The 20,700-nt window shown below is 36.6% G+C and overlaps 1 protein-coding gene across 7 annotated transcripts in view; it reads right to left on the bottom strand.

Annotated features, from left to right (window-relative positions):
* NFAT5 (nuclear factor of activated T cells 5) overlaps positions 1-20,700 on the bottom strand; it is a 142,101-nt gene that overhangs the window by 39,684 nt on the left and 81,717 nt on the right. For 5 of the 7 annotated variants that reach the window (XM_050773307.1, XM_050773308.1, XM_050773309.1 and 2 more), the window contains 4 exons: positions 16,522-17,080; positions 9,998-10,190; positions 7,654-7,844; positions 3,823-3,995 (listed from right to left, as the gene is read on the bottom strand). In XM_050773307.1, the coding sequence (XP_050629264.1) occupies positions 3,823-3,995; positions 7,654-7,844; positions 9,998-10,190; positions 16,522-17,080 (1,116 nt within the window). Of the gene's footprint in view, positions 1-3,822; positions 3,996-7,653; positions 7,845-9,997; positions 10,191-16,521; positions 17,592-20,700 lie in introns of all 7 variants that reach the window. The other 2 variants (XM_050773313.1, XM_050773312.1) reach the window with 2 other exon arrangements.

The raw sequence follows: 20,700 nt of genomic DNA, 5'->3' as shown, positions 1-20,700 counted from the left end.
GTCTCAAAAAAAAAAAAAAAAAAAAAGACATGGGTTTGAATCCCAGGCTGGATTTAAACTCCTGGGCTCGAGTGATTCAAAGTCCTTCCTCAGCCTCCCAAGTAGCTGGGACTACAGCTGTGTGCCACTGCACCCAGCTGAAAATTGATATTCTTAATTTGATTTAACATAACAAAATAATATAAACATACATACCAAAACAAAAAACATATACACCTATATTTTCTGGAGAACATGAAAGATGTTAAGAATGTAAAAAGGGGCCGGGCGCGGTGGCTCAAGCCTGTAATCCCAGCACTTTGGGAGGCCGAGACGGGTGGATCACAAGGTCAGGAGATCGAGACCATCCTGGCTAACACGGTGAAACCCCGTCTCTACTAAAAAATACAAAAAACTAGCCGGGCGAGCTGGCGGGCGCCTGTGGTCCCAGCTACTCGGGAGGCTGAGGCAGGAGAATGGCGGGAACCCGGGAGGCGGAGCTTGCAGTGAGCTGAGATCCGGCCACTGCACTCCAGCCTGGGCGACAGAGCAAGACTCCGCCTCAAAAAAAAAAAAAAAAAAAAAAAAAAAAAGAATGTAAAAAGGGATGATCTATCCCCTTAAAAACAAACAAAAAGACAAAGGATCCAATGGCCACTGTTAAAGCAATAATTAGAAGTAATTTTTTTAAAGCCACAAGGTACTGCATGAATCCTGATATTACAAATTCTTTCCACTGAGTGTCTACAGAAGGAAGATCAAGTATCTGTTTCCTTTTCTCCCTTCCAACTGTGTCACCTTTTGGCCCCTTTCCTTTTCTACCTCTGTCTCTTCCTGTTTCCTTCTATCTCCCATTCCAATCCCAACTCTTCGCACTAACCAATTTCCTTTTTACCTCTCATTTTACTGCAACTGCTTAAACCTGCCAAAAAGTTTATATTCATGGAAATAAACACAAGCCAGAAACTTATAATGGAACAAACATTTTAATTTTTTTAGATAAAAATATTTTTGGGGTTCTGTGTTTTACTGTGTATCATTTTTATGTTTATTCTTCTTTTCCTCCCATATCCAGCTCTCAAAGTCTAAGTTCAAGCATCAAGCTTCCTAAGTGGTCAGGATAAAATTCAAATTATTTTGCTGAACACACAAGTCACTTTATGAAAGAGGTGTTGCCTACCTCTGTAACCTCAAATCTTACCACTTCATCATGTATATCTTTTTGTTCCAGTCACATCAAACTCTTTTTACTTCCCCCAAAAGGATCATACCCTTTCAGGGAGCATATTTATACACGAATCCTTCTGCCCAGAATGACTATAGAAGGGCAGATATGAAAATTTTTCAAGTAAATCCCATTTTACTTGTTTTACTTCTAATTGTGTTTTAAGACAAGACAGAACAAGTTCTACCATCTCTGAGCAGTCTGAATTAGATGCTCTTACTATATTTCCACTGTACTTTAGTCACACAGCTACTGTGCAGTATAGCATCTTTATATAACTATATAATATAATTGGAAGCTTATATAATTTTTATATACAATTAAAAAAAAAGAGGGACAGGGTCTTGCTTTGTTCCCCAAGCTAATCTCAAACTCCTGGGCTCAAGTGACCCTCCTGCCTTGGCTTCCCAAAGTGCTCTCATTACAGGTGTGAGCTACCATGCCTGGACTATATACAATTTTATATACACATATATGGAAGTTAATATAATTTTATAGTAAAATTAGACATTTACTTGCCTGTTTTTTCCCCTAGCCTGCTAAACTGTAAGCTCCTTAAACTATCATCTTTAATTTCAGAGTTAAGCACACTGTAATTATCCATTGAATTAACTATGAAGCTTTCCAAAAACAAACCATCAATTGGCAAGTCTTTTTGTTTGTTGTAATGCACTACAGGTGACTCTAACCTACACCCAGGACTGAGAACCATTGCATTTAATTTATGTTGACTAAATGAGTGACTGAATGAGCAATGAGGCATATTTTGTTATCAGAACACATTACCGTTTCCCTGAACTAAACTGTAGCCTCCAGTAATTATAACTGTTAAAAAAAAAAGTAGGCTAGAAACAATAAATTAAAAAAATTTTTAAAAAGCACTCATCTGAACAATTTCCCTTTTTTGTTTTTTAGAGACAGGGTCTCTTGTACAGGCTGGAGTGCAGTGGTGTGATGACAGCTCACTGCTATCTCAAAACCCCTGGGCTCAATGATCTTTCTGCCTCAGCCTCTTGAGCAGCTGGCACTACAGGCACATGCTACCATGCCTGGCTTTTTTTTTTTTTTTTTTTTTTTTTTTTAATTTTTGTAGAGACAGGGTCTCTCATTATGTTGTTCAGTACACTTCCATTATAAGTCTCTGGCTTGTGTTAGTTTCCATAAATATAAACTTTCTGGCAGGTTTAAACAGCTGGAGTAAAATGAGAGGTGAAAACAAAGTTGGTTAGTAAGAAGAGCTGGGATTGGAATGGGAGACAGAAGGAAACAGGAAGAGAGATCAGCCCGGGCTGGTCTCAAACTCCTGGCCTCAAGCGATCCTCCTGCCTTGGCCTCTCAAAGTGCTGATATTACAGGCATAAGCCACCACACTCAGCCTTATTCTTTAAAAAAAAAAAAAAAAAAAAAAAAGGGGGGTTGGGGGAATGCTAGAGAACGATGGGTGGATCATTTGAGGTCAGGAGTTCAAGACCAGCCTGGCCAACATGGTGAAACCCCATCTCTACTAAAAATACAAAAATTAGCCAGGTGGTAGTGGCACACACCTGTAATCCCAGTTACTCGGGAGGTTGAGGCAGGAGAATTGCTTGAGCCTGGGAGGTGGAGGTTGCAGTGAGCCAAGATGGCACCATTGCACTCCAGCCTGGGCAACAAGCGAAACTCGGTCTTAAAAAAGAAAAAAAAAAAAAAAAAAGAGAGAGAGAGAGAAATGTGAAAAGGAAAAATTTTCCTATTTATTACTTGTAACAATAATCATTAGAGAGAAACTACAATTATGGTGAGACATACATAACAACATAATTGAATTTACACACACAAACACACACACATCATTTTCTGTCCATGCCAAGGTTAGTGATAAGAATTGAATTTCCCACTCCCAACACTATACTGTACTATTATAATTAGTAATCAAAACTTCTGCCATGTTGTTATTCACAAAGTCCTCCTTACCTTACTCATGTTCTAACATAGAACAGTTAGAACCATAGCAATTTACCACACAGTGAAGATGTTTAGAAAACGCTTTCGTTTTGTAATTTACTTCTGATAACCAGCTCAAATTACTTTTTTTTTTTGAGACAGTTACAGTCTGCCACCCAGGTTGGAATGCAAAGGCATGCTCAAGGCTCACTGCAGCCTTGACCTCCTGGGTCTCAAGTGATCCTCTTGCCTCATCTTCCCAAGTAGCTGAAACTACAGGCACAAGTCATCACACCCAACTTACTATATATGTTTTTTTATTTTGTAGAGACAGGGTTTTCACTACATTGCCCAGGCTGGTCTTAAACTCTTGGGCTGAAGTGATCCTCCCACCTTTGCCTCCCAAAGTGCTGGGATTACAGGTGTGAGCCACCATACCTGGCCCAAATTACTTTTTAAATCAGCATATTATGATAATAGGAAACTACAAAATGCTCCACATCTTTTGAATTGTATCCCAATTATTCATCTCTAGTTTGGTCTAGAAAATCTGACTACTGCTTTTAAAATATTTCAAATTTTGCATGATCACAAGCCGGAGTATGTGAAATATCTAAAATTTAGAGATGTCTAAAAGATTAACAGAAAATGAAAGAAACTCCATATGTTTAGTATCTCCATATCTTCTTACTTACTACACAAAATTGGAGAAGAGGGTGTTTGCAGTGTCAAAGTGGAGCCATCTTTCCTCGTGATATTAACTCGAAAAACCAATCTGGCACGAGTGCTTTTTTTCTTGGAACCAGCAATTCCTATTCTGGCTTCAACATCAGCATTCCTCAATTTCAATATCCCTACGCAGTCCACCCTAATACAGAAAAAAATATATAAAGGGACATTTTGTTGTATAAATAGTGTAAAGCTCTTAATCAACAAGTTTGTTTTTTAAAATTTTGCTTATCTATTAATTCTGTGAATATGTAATAAAGTTACAAAGTTCCAAGTTCAAAACTACAAAAGGGTAAATTCTAAACATTCACTGTTCCTAATCCTGTCAATCTTTTGTTTATAATAATAAAGAAAAAGTAAAAAAAAAAAAATCACTATTTTAAAATCTGAACATAAGTAATGGCTTATAAGAGACCTTTTTTTTTTTTTTTTGAGATGGAGTCTCACTGTCACCCAGGCTGGAGAGACTGGAGTGCAGTAGTATGATCTCAGCTTACTGCAACCTCTGTCTCCTGGGTTCCAGGGATTCTCCTGCCTCAGCCTCCTGAGTAGCTGGGATTACAGGTGGCCGCCACCATGCCCAGCTATTTTTTGTATTTTTAGTAAAGATGGGGTTACACCATGTTGGCCAGGTTGGTCTTGAACTCCTGTCCTCAAGTGATCTGCCCACCTTGGCCTCCCAAAGTGCTGGGATTACAGGCATGAGCTACCGCACCTGGCCAGAGACCATTTAAAAAAAAAAAAAAATTTAGCCTCTTTCTTTACAGAGCTAATTCTGAAAACAGAGAAAATGGATTTTACTTTTAAAAACTTAGTAGCTGCCTCCAGAAGGATGGAATATTAGACAGCCACTAAGAAGTATGTTACCACATTGAATGATATGTGAAAAACGCTCATGATATGTTAAGTAAAAAGCAGATTACAAAACAATGGGTACACTATTTTTTCAATTTTGCCCAAAAAAGACTGGGAAGACACACATTAAAATAGTGGTTATTTCCAGGAAGTTGGTTTTTATTTATTTATATTTATTTAATTTTTTTGAGACAGAGTCTCGCTGTGTCACCCAGGTCTGAGTGCAATGGCGCTACCTCAGCTCACTATAACCTCTGCCTCCTCGGTTCAGGTAATTCTCATGCCTCAGCCTCCTGAGTAGCTGGGATTACAGGCATGCACCATTACCCCAGCTCATTTTTGTACTTTTAGTAGAGCCAGAGTCTTACTATGTTGCCCAGGTTGGTCTTGAACTCCTGGCTCAAGAGATCCATCCACCTCAGCCTCCCAAAGTGTTGGGATTATAAGCATGAGCCACTGTGCCAGGCCGGAAGTTGGTTTTTAAAGGGCATGTTTTTAGCTTTTTATTACCCTGTGTTTTCAACTTTTTTTTTTTTTTTTTTTTTTGAGACAGACTTTCGCTCTTGTTGCCCAGGCTGGAGTGCAATGGTGCAATCTCTTTTTTTTTTTTTTTTTTTTGGTGCAATCTCATCTCACTGCAGCCTCTGCCTCCAGGGTTCCAGCAATTCTCCTGCCTCAGCCTCTCACGTAGCTGGGACTACAGGCATGCACCACCACTCCTGGCTAATTTCTATATTTTTAGTAGAGATGGGGTTTCACCATGTTGGCCAGGCTGGTCTCAAACTCCTGGCCTCAGATGATCTGCATGCCTCAGCTTCCCAAAGTATTGGGATTACAGGCATGAGTCACCATGCCTGGCCCCTTTTTCAACTTTCTTATATTGACTAAGTACTATTTTTATAATCAGTAAATTCTTTCCTTTCCTCCTCTACTATACATATTTACTTTTATAATTGTCTTTTTTTTTTTTTTTTTTGAGACGGAGTCTTGCTCTGTCACCCAGGCTGGAGTGCAGTGGCGTGATCTCAGCTCACTACAAACTCCGCCTCCCGGATTCAAGCAATTCTCTGCTTCAGCCTCCCAAGTAGCTTGGATTACAGGTGCCTGCCACCACACCCAGATAATTTTTTGTATTTTTAATAGAGACAGGGTTTCACCATCTTGGCCAGGCTGGTCTTGAACTCCTGACCTCATGATCCACCCACCTTGGCCTCCCAAAGTGCTCGGATTACAGGTGTGAGCCACCGTGTCCAGCCCCTTTTTTTTTTTTTTTTTAATAATTTTCAAAAGTTACAAGTTAAAAAATATTAATGAGGCCAGGCGCGGTGGCTCACGCCTGTAATCCCAGCACTTTGGGAGCCTGAGGTGGGTGGATGATTTGAGGTCAGGAGTTCGAGACCAGCTTGACCTACATAGTGAAACCCCATCTCTACTAAAATACAAAAATTAGCCAGGTATGGTGGTGGGCGCCTGTAATCCCAGCTACTCGGGAGGCTGAGGGAGGAGAATCGCTTGAACCCAGGAGGTGGAGGTTGCAGTGAGCTGAGATCATGCCACTACATTGCTTGGGCAACAAAGCACAACTCCCTCTCCAAAAAAAAAAATTTACAAAATATTTCTCAAAATGTCTTTTTTCCAACTAACCTTTTACCAGTCTATTTAAAATGGCTTTCAAAAGGAAACTGAAAACCAAGTAAAGTCTTTAGCAACCATCCAATACACAAATAATTACAACATAGGTCTACCCCATACAAATATATTTCCTGCTGTTATGATTCAGTTTTACAACTGAAGGTCCTTTACGCAAGGCTTAAGGAAAAATAATTTTTAAAACTTAAATGTACAAGATGAAAAACACATAATCTAAATCTAAAGATATATATTTTTTAAATACAGGAAAATAACAACCAATGGTGAATTTAAACCAGCAATACGCGTTTCACATCAAGATGGAATAAGGCACTTCATAGCCTCTGCTGAACAGTTTCTTGGCCGGGTGCAGTGGCTCATGCCTGTAATCCCAGCACTTTGGGAGGTCAAGGTGGGTGGATTACCTGAGGTCAGGAGTTGGAGACCAGCCTGGCCAAGATGGTGAAACCCTGACTCTACTAAAAATACAAAAATTAGCCGGGGGGCGGTGGCAGGTGCCTGTAATCCCAGCTACTTGGGAGGCTGAGGTAGGGAGAATCACTTGAACCTGGGAGGCAAAGGTTGCAGTGAACCGAGATAGCACCACTGCACTCCAGCCAGGGCGGTAGATGGAGACTCTGTCTCAAAAAAAAAAAAAAAAAAAAGTTTCTAAAGCAAACATTAAGAAGGTGGAATTCAGGAAAACAAATCAAATCGTAGTTTTTATTTTCAATGTTACTATTATAAACCCAAAAAAGTAAGTCTTTGGCCAGCTTTCAACTTGGCTTTGATATCCCTGCCTTTACCGTGGGAATTCTTTTTTTTTTTTTTGAGACGAAGTTTCGCTTTGTTGCCTAGCTTGGAGGGCAGTGGCACAATTTCGGCTCACTGCAAACTCCACCTCCTGGGTTCAAGTGATTCTCCTGCCTCAGCCTCCCAAGTAGCTGGGATTACAGGCATGTGTCACTACGCCCAGCTAATTTTTGTACTTTCAGTAGAGACAGGGTTTCGCCATGTTGGCCAGGCTGGTCTCTAACTCCTGACCTCAGGTGATCCACCAGCGTCACACTCCAAAAGTGCTGGCATTACAGGCATGAGCCACTGCACCTGGTCCAACCATAGGAATTCTTTAGCAAAGGGTAAAAGAGTTAATTTTAACCCACAACCATTCTGAAGTAGTGTCCTTTTTTATTCATAATATTTAAAACATTTTAATAAAATACTCAAAATCTTCTGTACGTTAGAAACGGAACAATTCTCCTGCCTAACACAAGAGTGTAATATATAATGAAAAATTCTTACTAAGTACTTACGCCAGTGTCATGTTGTTGCTAGGATCAAGGCCGACTTCTATAACAGTAGTGCCTTCAATGTCCACTTCTTTGCAAGGAGTTGTATTTCGTCCAGTTACCCTGCAGGCCTGATAAAATCCATGTGGTTTCACTCGTCCAGAGTCGTTGCCCACAAACACTTGCAACACTACAGGTTCATTATGGCCTTCCAGCTGAAACAAGAAAACATGCAACAGAAATACTAATTAGCATTTCAAATAATCTAATTATAAAATAAAATATTTAAGACCAAATCCTATACTTGTAACTGAATTACATTTAAAAATATTTAAATCTTCAAGAAAAACAGAGGTAAAACATTTTCATAAAAGAGTTGGCTAAATTCCTGAAGTAAGTCATAGTTTTAATTCTGTAATAACCATACTTAAATTATAAATTTAGATGTTAGATGATAAATTACCATTTATAATTTATTTGTACAAGCAGATGAGAATGAATACACAGTACTTTAGGTAGCATTTGGGTTGCTCAGGACCTACCACCATAACAATGGAAAAACTCACGAAACTGTTAATGGCATCATCATCATCATCAAATGAGAGTACATATACCGTATTTTTATTCTACTAAAGCTACTTGAGTAGAAAAGTATGAGTGCAGCTATATGAATAACAAGGAAATGAAGCTCATTTTCATGGACTAGATACATACATATAACATCATTAAATCCTGGGATAAAACATTATGGTCTGAGAGATTGCCAGTTCAAACGGGGATCTATGGCTCATTACAGGTCTCTAGCAAGCCTTCATAAATTAAATTATAATTTGTATGCTGAAAAATAAATAAATATTTAAAATAGCATTTGGGAACAAATGTTTCCAATCCTGATTCTTGATAAGGCTTATAGTTAAACATTGAAGCCGCTAATATAGAATGCAGAAAATCACAAAGTAAATTGTACAATGCATGCCAAACAAAGTGCTTAAAAAATTCACACATGCCTTACAGCTGTATCTCTACAAAATGGTATCATAATGAGGAAAATAAGCAAACCCCAGTCAAATTGCTGGTCAGCAGAACCTAGAACAGTGCCTGGCACATGGAGAGTGCAGTATTTGTTGAATAAATGACTAAACAAATTTTTAAGGTCAATTCATTCCCTATCATAGTTAAGCAATTAATCTAACAATACTTCTAACTACACAAAACATAAAGTCAGGGCAATTAGGTTAAACGTAATGACTAAACTACCAAAATATCTGGCTAGACAAATATTTACACAAAGCATAACATAAATTTCTCACTTGCCTGTTACCTGTCCTGGGTTTGAAGGATTGGGTGTGGGTTAAGGCAGTAAGTAGTGAAGAAGGGTAGGCTTGATATTGTACACATGACTATTAACCAACCTTATAAATGGTGGCAGACACGTTTCCTGATTGATCCAGAGAGTTTCAATCATAATTTCATTCAAGTATAAAATGAAAGGCAGTCCACCTCTACTCCTAACTTAAAATACTGTTTAAATAATATATTTATACAAATTGTATTTAATAAGAATCTACCATGTGACTAGCCAAAATTCCTCCCTATTTAGTCTTTTGCAAGGGGTAGGGACACTTGTTAAGTCTTCTCCCCATTCTCCCATTTTTTTGAGGTTTGTCTTCAAAGACAAATATTCTTTATAACAAGATATCCTAGGTGTTAAGTCCCTTTTAACTTTTAGTCTCAACTTTTAAAAAATTAAGACTCAATTGATATCCCATTTCTTTTTTTTCCCTCATTTCCTTCTTTCCCCCGTACTTGAGTGGATGCAAATAATATCCCATTTCTTAAACCAAAGCCTTAAGTATTAATCAATTCTTTTCTCAGTACAATAGTCTTGATTACTTAACCATCTCAAAAACCTTATTTTCAAAGTTCTCAATAATTTCTACTCTATTTCTTTGAATTCACTTTAATATTTCTTCCTCCAAGGTGGGAGGATCACTTGAGATCAGGAGTTCGAGACCAGTCTCACCAACATGGTGAAACCCAGACTCTACTAAAAATACAAAAATTAGCTGGGCCTGGTGGCACACACCTGTGGGTCCCAGCTACTCAGGTGGCTGAGGCATGATTACTTGCACCGGGGGACAGAGGCTGCAGTGAGCTGAGATTGTACCACTGCACTCCAGCCTGGGTGACAGAGTGAGACTGTCTCAAAACAACAACAAAAATTCTTTCTAAATATAAAGTTTGAGATGAATCTAATTCAAATATCAAATATGAGGGAAGAAAATTCAAGATTTGAAAATATTTTACTTTTCAGGACATATTCCCCTTTACATTTTAACTAAAATTCAAATGAAAATAAAGTAAATACCTTTACTGTAGGAAAGCCTTGCTGTGTTCTATCTTTTACTGAGCCGCGGCTGCCCTCAGTCAGGTACCGAGCTCGATGCTGTGTCTCAGGTTGCACGACTATCTTCAGCTCCTTTCCCTCACTTTTAACAGGATATTGTCCACACAACATAGGGCTCTTCTTTACTCCAGTTCCTTTTTGGTTTTCCAATGTTCTGAGAAATCAGAGCACAACATGGAGAAAGTATCAAAAAGAGTTTTTTGATTAAAAAAAAAAAAAAAGCAGCCATCTAAGACAAAGGAAGAAACAGAACTGGCAATAATAGTAAAAATAACTATTTAGCTTGCTGGCAAAATAAAATATTGCCTAAGGGAAGATACATGAGCCAAGTATCTTTAAAAAGATTTTGTAAAAAAGTTTACTATATGATGCAAAAATAAAAGAAAGTACGTTTGACAGAAAAGAAAATGAACGTAAATGAGTGGTAGGAGGAAGGGAGGAAGATTGACTGCAATAAACTGAAACTAATACAAAAGAATAGTTAATGTCACTATAACCTTTCACACTGTACTTCAGTCAAAATAAGATTTAAAAATTCCATGTATGCATTCCATATATAAATTCTAAATTTTATATAAAGCTATAAGATTAACTACTGTTATTTTTTAATTGCAAAGTAAAAGAAAAAAAGTGAGGGTAGCAAAAGCAAAAATCAAACCCCCAAAAACCCTACATACCCCCATACAAAATGGCCTACAAACCAAATGAAGGTATATGTAGCTTATTCTTTTGGGTTTCCTTCTCAGTAAATCAAACTGAAGAAATTATATAAAAAATTAGTGATTCAATTTTTATGGGGAAATTAGCTTTACTCTAAACAATCTTTTCTAGGAGTGTGATTTTTCAGATTATTTTTATTTGTGATTAGTTAAGTAATTAAAGCTCTCAATAAAAATTTTACAATCTGGGCTTGACAGCACCAGCATTCTACCTTTTTTTTTATTTTTTGAGACGGAATTTTACTCTGTCACCCAGGCTGGAGTACAGTGGCACAATCTCAGCTCACTGTAACCTCTGCTTCCTGGGTTCAAGTGATTCTCCTGCCTCAGCCTCCCAAGTAGCTGGGATTACAGGCGTGTGCCACCACACCTGTTTTTATATTTTTATTAGAGATGGGGTTTCACCATGTTATCCAGGCTGGTCTTGAACTCCTGACCTCAGGTGATCTGCCCACCTTGGCCTCCCAAAGTACTGGGATTACAAGCGTGAGCCACTGCGCCTGGCCCTTATTGTTTTTAGTTATGCTTTTAACATTTATTTATAATGCATTTGCTATGTGGAATATATGTTCAAAGGAAAACAGTATCCCAAATGGTGGTTATGACTTCAGGCGAACACATTTAATCTGTAAAATAGTTGAAGCACTGCAAATACATAATAAAAATAAGTAAAAACAACATTGCTAGTTATCTTTCCTTCTGAGCAACGGAGTGGTGGCTCACACCTGTAATTCCAGCACTTTGGGAGGCCAAGGCAGGTAGATCACCTGAGGTCAGGAGTTCGAGACCACCCTGGCCAACATGGTGAAACCCCAACTCTACTAAAACTACAAAAAATTAGCCAGTGGCAGATGCCTGTAATCCCATCTACTCTGGAGGTTGAGGCAGGAGAATCACTTGAACCCAGGAGGTGCAAGGGAGCCCAGATTGTGCCACTGTACTCCAGCCTGGTCAACAAGAGCAAAACTCCATCTCAAAAAACAAAAAAACAACAAAAAAACAAAATTCACCTATGTTTTTAAATAAAGTCAGGGTCATAGCTTTCTCTGTGACCCCCCTAGTCCTAAGTTTTGACTCACATCAAAGATCCAGGAGCCAGATGACTGTGAAGAAAAATCTCCTCTAAAAGCAACCAGATCCCAGTAGGAATATTATGACTTCAAACACAGAGGAGCTAAGCAGGCTTAAACCTGGCTCTAATGTTTACCCCTCTAGCTGTAACCAAGTTGTTGCCTCAATCATCAAGAACAAAGTGAGAAAGGCACTATCTTCAATGGAAATGGGGAGTAGGTTGAATTGTTGGCTAAGAAAGGGGCAAAAGAATGGAACAAAGAAGGACTGAAACTAGCACAGGAATTCAGTAAGACTGATAGATAAGAGGAAGAGTTCTCAAGGCGCAATACTGTGCTTAATCATCTTCATATTCCCTGAACCTGATACAGTTCCTGAAACATAACAGGTGCTGAAGAAATCTTTGTTGATGAAGGCAAATAATAAGAAGAAAGAGACAAAGAAAGGAAAGCAGAGAGATAAAGGAGCTTCTGTAATATTAAGATGAGAAAGACCTAAGATGAGAAAGGTCCTAAATGGACAAGGAATGCTATTCGTGCAAGTTTGACATAAGTAGGTCAAAGATTACTTGTGCAAGTCATTTAAAAGGCCCTGGAAGAATAAATTCTATGAACGTAAGTATCAAGTTGAAGCTGGAACAATGGGCAATAAACCCTGTTTTTCTTTTCATCATTCTGGGTACAGATTCAAACATTTGGTCTAACTAGTGCGCAGTTCCTCACATGAAAGTCTATGATATTTTGTTTTATACTAATCTTTTTTTTTTTTTTTTTTGAGACGGAGTCTCGCTCTGTCACCCAGGCTAGAGTGCAGTGGCCGGATCTCAGCTCACTGCAAGCTCCGCCTCCCGGGTTCCCGCCATTCTCCTGCCTCAGCCTCCCGAGTAGCTGGGACTACAGGCGCCCGCCACCTCGCCCGGCTAGCTTTTTGTATTTTTTTAGTACAGACGGTGTTTCACCGTGTTAGCCAGGATGGTCTCGATCTCCTGACCTCGTGATCCGCCCGTCTCGGCCTCCCAAAGTGCTGGGATTACAGGCTTGAGCCACCGCGCCCAGCCTGTTTTATACTAATCTTAAAGTAAAAATATTCATTTATTGAAATGATGTAGAAATATCCCCCAGATACACATACAAAGAGATGAAAAAAAATACTGCAAAACGATAATAGCAGGTTTACTGAGTGACTAGATTATGGGGTTTTCTTATATTTTTCAAATACTTGTAATTCATATCTATTAATTTTATAATAGAAAAGGGAAAATTTTAGTTTGAAATATAAGGAAAATTCATACAGCATATTAACTTGGCAAGACATGTTTTTATACTCACGCTAGTCAAGCTAATATTTATAAGGGCAAATAAATGAAAATGAGTTTTACTCGTCTAGCAAAACAAATGATCTCACTTGGGATGAAGACTATTGAGTGAGTATACACATTATGGCTTAAAAAAGAATATCATATGTAATTAAGCAATTTCTAAAATGGTACTTTAGAATTCCTTAAAACTATCTTTATTTTCTAAAATGTAAAAATGGAATACATACATATTGAGATGTATAGACATGTAAAATCATGAAAACATCCACTAACACTTAGAAACGTAGTCAAGTTACTAATTTTTAAGGCATGATGGCTTAAGAAAAAATAAAGTAGCAGTCAGTTACATGGGATTTTACCATGTAAAATCCAAAAAGGAAAATCTACCATCATGGCATATTCTATTCACAAGTCTTAAAATGACATTCTAATTTATGTGTGCTGCATAATCCTTCTGGTGGTCTATGTCAAAAAAAATAATTTTCACTACAAAAAGCCTAAAATAGGTTTCACATCCAGATGACATCATATCTTATAGAAATATCTAGAAGAGACATGGGGCAACTGATTCTCAGGACACTTAGTTGAGAAATTTAAGAATGATATGGCTAGGAATATTCAAATACTAAGCTTTTTTGTAAAAAAAAAAATGGTTTTATTCTTTTTTTTTTCTTTTTTTTTTTGAGATGGAGTTTTGCTATTCTTGCCCAGGTTGGAGTGCAATGGCGTGATCTCGGCTCACCATAACCTCTGCCTCCCAGGTTCAAGTGATTCTCCTGCCTCAGCCTCCCGAGTAGCTGGGATTACAGGCATGCACCACCATGCCTGGCTAATTTTGTATTTTTAGTAGAGACGGAGTTTCTACACATTGGTCAGGTGGGTCTCGAACTCCCAACCTCAGGTGATCCGCCTGCCTAAGCCTCCCAAAGTGCTGGGATTACAGGCGTGAGCCACTGCGCCCAGTCAAGTTTTACTCTCTTATTAGACTCTAACATTTTAGTCATATAAAAATGCTATTTTCATCTACAAGCTATCAGATTTCTATGTGGTATCTTGAAAATCAATAAACTGCTGTATATATTTTAAAGTACATTTTCTAAATACTTAGTATGATATAAATTGTAATTTTATGGCACATTAGATCTAAGGCTATATTCTTATCTCTCAAAACATTTTAAGATTTTTTTCACTGTTGAAGAATACAGGCTTTTAGCTTGACATGCTCTGAAAAATTATTTTTAAGGCCTATTTTTCTATATATTCAGGTATGATTTCATCCTTTCCTCAACATAGTTGTTATAAATTCCAATTTTAAACTTCTTCCATCATTTCCATATACTAGTTTTAAATTTTTTAAAACTACCTAAGAAGCTGGACACTTCTTCTGCTTGATGGAGTTTCTGCTCCATGAATTATTTCATGAAAGAGACTGTCTTGACCAATTATACTTTCCCTGGGTAACCTCAAATCATTTCTAAGATACAGCTATCATACAAACGTAGAAGCAGAAAAGATGAAGGTCAAGATATTTAATTAGCAACTGCAAATCACTGTGTTTATTAGTCATAAGTAAAAATTATATTTGCTCTAAATTTGAACCTTCAACATTCATTTTGATATAAAAATGAAAATGTATCTTCCAGAACTTTATATTAAAGACTTTCTCCACTAAAGCATAAATAAACACATATACATAATTAAATGATATTCATGAGCCTTTTAGATCTGTGCTACTATCACAGTTACTTTTAAGTATTTACCTCCTGTATTCATTACATTTCAGAGCCTTATTTTATAAGTAATAGTTCTACAAATATTATGTTCTGAAATTCTTGACTTTATTAAATGGCAACATTTTAGGAAAGAGTATATCTTGTTTTCTTTTAAGTAATTTACTAATCTGGACTTTCTAAAACTGAAAAGCATTTAAATATTCATTTTCATTTAACTACATCACCCCAAAGGAGGTAAAGAAGCAGTGTAGAGTAATTATTGCTTAAAGGGTAGATATTACTTTTTAAAACGAACTGAGGGAGTGCTTAAGGGCAAGTTTAATATACATTAAGAATATTCTCTATAATATTCAACTGGATTTTTAACTGAAAAAAGATTAGTGATGTCATCAAGTAGTAAACCAATCTAAAGCTTCCTGACCACTTTTTGTGTAAAACTGAAATTGTAGGAGATCCTGGGTCCTAGCGAGTTAAATTTTAACAAATTATTTTGAATGTACTATAGAAAAATCTAATTTAAAAGTCTAGCAATTAAATATTACAATAAAATTACTAAAGGAATTAAAAATAAGTCATACTAGTCTGCATTATAGCAGTGAATATTCTGTAACGTAGCTATTGAACTATATTAGTGGGTAGTGTGACTGACAGAGATGAAAGAAAACTCAAACATGTACCATGATCCTGTTTCATCACCCTCTAAAGAAGTAACCCAGAATCACAGAAAAAAAATGAGTGATTTAAAAAAAATATTGAATCTGCACAGTGTATTAGTATCAAAGGAAAAAAGCTTATGATACATGAATCTAAATGATGAGAATCAAACTATCAATTTAGTTTTTTCTTGTTTTCATCAATTAAAGAGAAAAAAATTTAAGTCTAAAATCTTCTAAAAAATGTAAACCATATGAGGACACAATGTGAAAGAGAACACAGCTCTTAGTGACTGAGTTGTTTTTGATAGAGTCGTTACATTGCTAGTTATTTCTATGAGGAAATATATATATATAGATACACATTTTTTTTTTTCTTTTTTTTTGAGATGGAGTTTTGCTCTTGTCGCCCAGGCTGGAGTGCAGTGGCATGATCTCGGCTCACTGCAGCCTCCACCTCCCAGGTTCAAGCGATTCTTCTGCCTCAGCCTCCCGAGTAGCTAGGGTTACAGGCATGTGCCACAATGCCCAGCTAATTTTTTTTGTATTTTTAGTCGAGATGGGGTTTCACCATGTTGGTCAGGCTGGTCTCGAACTCTTGACCTCAGGTGATCCACCTGCCTGGGCCTCCCAAAGTGCTGGGATTACAGGCGTGAGCCACCGCGCCTGGCTGAGTAAAAATATTTTCAAGTCCTTTTAAAATATAAATTCATTTGAAATTTAAGTTATTTCAAAACAGATTATTTTCATTTTCTACTACCTAACTATACTGGTAATAAGATATCTATTGCTAGAATCTATGATTATTTTATTTTCTAGCTAGTAAAAGTTGGTAATTTTAAGTTAAAATTTTCAGGTATTTCAATGATAAAATTAGCACTGTTGCTTTATATGCAAACTTGAGCTGAGCAATTAGGAAAAATTGGGAATGTTTTTTTGTTTGTTTGTTTTGCATAATGGTGATAGAATTTTAAAAAATGTGAATACCAACCCATTTCCCGCTTTTGAGTTGCCTTTGTTGTCCGTGGTAAGCTGAGAAAGCACATAGTGAGGTGCTTTGGCACTGTCGGCATCAAATATATCCATATTAGATTCTTCACAATCTCGTCGTTTGACCCCCGGCCTCTGCTTTGGATTTCGTTTTCGTGATTTACGAGGTACCTCAGTGTTATCATTGTAGGAACTGGTGCTCATGTTACTGAAGTTGGAGGGGGAATCCTCCATCCACATACTGCAGCTCTGCTCAGATTCCAATCCACACCCCTCATCCTGGCAGGACATCCGACTGTTATCCAGCAAGTCCTCAGGTGGTGGTGAGATGTACAAGACTGTGTGCCTCTTCGGTGTTGATGGATGCTGCTGAACTGTGTTACTGGTTAACTGCTTTTCACTTACCCCTCTGTTACTTACCCCCACGGCTGAGGAGCAGCTCTCCACTTGCATAGCCTTGCTGTCGGTGACTGAGGTAGAATAAATGGTAGGGCTGGAAGAGGTGGTAAAGGAGCTGCAAGCACCGCCCATGGAGGAAGAGGAGGGAGCTGAAGAAGCATCTGCAGTGTACAATTCAAGAGTAAATACACTATACATGTTTTCACCTATGCTGGCTAGCAGTCCCATTGAAAATGTGATTTGTGAACTGATTGTTTTTCCCCAAAATGAATAGTCAGAATTTGGTTACGTTTTAGAATACAAATGCTTCAAGCAATATAAGGCCTAAGAAATGCAATTTTAAAAAATGCCCAAATAGCATTATTTTACTTGTGTTACAATCAATAGATTTTTAAAATCTCATTTAATGTTTTAAGCTGTAAAGCAAAAATAAAGCTTTTATTGCCTCAGCTGGACATTCTATTGAATTTTAATCATTTAAAGTAATAAAGAAAACCCCAATATGAAATATATGCTTGTGGTCCACATTCAATGCCAATTAAATAATTCATTATAGAATTTGAAAAGTGGGACTGTGCTTAGCCACAAAATATTAAAATAAGTTTCTAACCTATGAAGCAGAGAACTACAGGTCATTTTTAATGCAGACACTCCCTGCTTCAGAGGCAAATCCTGGAATAAAAATATGAGAAAATAAATGAGAAAAGAGCTGCTGATTATTCCAGATATCAATTATAAAATGAGAAATAAATAGAAAAAATATATAATCAACTGAATTGGAGGCAAAATGGAACTGGTATTGTCACTATGATTTGTTGTAAAATCTAGGAGAATCAAGATGAAAAAGGTTTGATTTGGAACATTCTGGGTTGTGGAAGATAGACAAGTTAATCATTGGGTCTCCAGAAGCTGGAAGTGGTAGTTCAAAACCATAAGCTCTAAAATAAATCCATCCTTTATGACATAATGAAAAGCAAAGGAAGAACTGATTAATGGATGGATTTCTCTTATAAAGTACTTGATTATATGCTTGACAACTGGTTAGAGCTGTTTATTTTCTCTCTTTTTAAAGGGCCTGGTTGATTGTGACTAATAAGGGAATTTTCCAATATAAGAACAATGGTAAATTTTACTGGCTTAAGTCTAACAGAAAATAGTTAAGCATAAAAATCTCTGGAGAGCATCAGAATTAATTTTTTTATAAAACTATTTATCTATTATGCCTAGCAAGAAATATTTAAGTAGATCTTTTCAGCATGTGTGGCAACTGGCAGAAGAGCTCACTGAAAATACTACTACTTTAGCCCTTAACAGCATAACCTCAGAGGTGCATTGATTGCTAAGGTTGGAAGTTGTCATGACTAACATTTTAGATATCATTTTATCTTGTTCACAATATGGAAAGGTTTGTCATCATATACACACACAAAAATAAAAATAGGTAACGTGACAGACAAAGATATGTTTCAATCTAAAATTAATTTGTATCTATGATCAAGTATGCCACTGTTTTAAAGTGTATAATAAAACTGTGATGTGCAGTTATTGGAACTGCAACATACACATGAATTGTAATATAAAGAGCAAAATGTAAGAATGTCAATCTTTACATAATTAAAAGCCAAGTGCCAAAGATTTTTTTTAATTGAAAACATGTATTTAAAATACACCTAAATTATTTAAATGAACTATGTCCACCCAGAATTCTTCATTGCTGTCAAGGCTAAAGAGCACAGTAATTAATATTAGTCATCAAGAATATGATCTACATAATGCCACATGGAAAGATTTTTCCCAACTACTGTAAGTGAAGGAGCCTAAAGAAATTAGATGATACCAGTTCCATTTTCCAGTATGTATCCTTGTCAAATGCAGTAGCTGAAATTGGAAAATTCAGTCACTTTAAACTGCATTCCAATTTAAAGGAAAACTTATCAATTTTGTATCATGCATTAATGCAATGTTTTCTTAGTAAATAAATATTTTAAAAGGTTTGTAAAAACTACAAAATCTATATGCTAATGTCAGTGACAGTTTAGGAGCTGATTTGTAGCCACTTTGAGTTTAAATATAATTTTTTTCCCTGTCTTTTGAAAAATACTACAGAATTCATTTTAGAAAAAATAGAAAAGGTATTACATCTAACATTCCTCTGTCTGGTCCAAGTATTGGCAAAAACAAAACTAATTTTTTGTGTACTTATGAGCCTACGTTCTTCATTTTCAGAGAAATACAAGTATGCAGCATACAAGTATGCAGCATGCAATATTTGCAGTGGAACACACAAAACATGAATGCTGTGAACTTATATTTCTATAAAGCAGCTTTCTCCCACTCACCCTTTTTAAATCTAAGGATCATGCACATGAGAATGTAGAGTATGAACATCTCAGGGATCCCTGTTCATGACAGATGGAAAGTACAGGTGAAAAGCAATCATGAACCCAAAAGCAAGTTATATGGTATTATGAATTTAATATGCACGATATAACCTTGTCTTGTTCTCTGAGGTAAAAAAATTTATATTGCAAATCTTATCAAATATCAAAACCGTAATGATTATAAAACCCAACTGATTTAACAGTCATACATAAGTGTGTGTTCTGGGATAAGTATGCCAAACTGTGATACCATATCCTACATAAATTTAAATATTCTACACATTTTCCATGGACAGCTAACACATGATTATGTGTGCACAACTGCCAGATTGATCCTGGGTATACTTAATAAAGAAAAAGCACAAAATTATGACACTGAAAATATTAACTCTGTCAGAAGAGAACGGTAAGCATCTTTTAACTGAAAATTACTTTTTAAAGTGTACCTCAATTGCAAAGATTCCACTCTTTTTAAGACAAATGAAATAATATTTTTTTAAACTATAAAACCTTTTTTTTAAAGGCAGGGTCTCGCTCTGTTGCCCAGGTTACAGTGCAGTGGCATGATCATGGCTCACTGCAGCCTTGACCTCCTGAGCTCAAGCAATCCTCCTGCCTCAGCTTTCAAAGTAACTGAGACTACAGGCACACAACACCATGCATGGCTACTTTTTAAAATATTTGTAGAGACAAGGTTTTGTCATGCTGCCCAGGCTGGTCTCAAATTCTTGGGCTCAAGCAATCCTCCAGCTTTGGCCTCCCAAAGTATTGGGATTACAAGCATGAGCCACCACACCCAGCCTAAAATTCTTTACAATGGTACTACTGATACTCTGATGATGATAATGATGTATAAAATCTTTCATATCAAAACATTACATTCTGGTTAGCAAGAGATCTGAGTGCATTAATTAATAATGCCAGGTGAGGTAGTAAAGTGGAGGGTAAGAACTGTGAGCACCTTAAAAGCATTGACAATATGTTTCTCATCTTAGATCCTCCCAACACCTATCACAGTGCCCACATTGTAATAAAATTCAAATTTATTAAATTGATTTATGGGAAGCCAAAAATTTGGTATGTATTTTGAGTTACATTAAATTTAAGCTGGCAAATAAATATAGCTTGAAGAATAAAAGAATTTACTACTCAAAGTACTTAGATATATATTAATATGATAGCATTATTTGATACAGGGAAAATACTAAGAGTCTAGGGGTAACTATTTGATATCTCTACCAAGAGTACTCTAGTAATTTTATTTCTTTAAATTATAAATAAGCCAAATTACCTACTTCTATATCCATAAATCTAACATGAAAAACTCCTTAATATCCTATTAAAATATAAATACATAAAATAACGATATCCAAACATTTTAAATTTCTAATGCTAATTAG

Source organism: Macaca thibetana, chromosome 20 (genome assembly GCF_024542745.1).
Source record: "Macaca thibetana thibetana isolate TM-01 chromosome 20, ASM2454274v1, whole genome shotgun sequence".
Classification (NCBI taxonomy): Eukaryota; Metazoa; Chordata; class Mammalia; order Primates; family Cercopithecidae; genus Macaca; species Macaca thibetana.
This window is presented reverse-complemented; position numbering and strand designations above follow the sequence as displayed.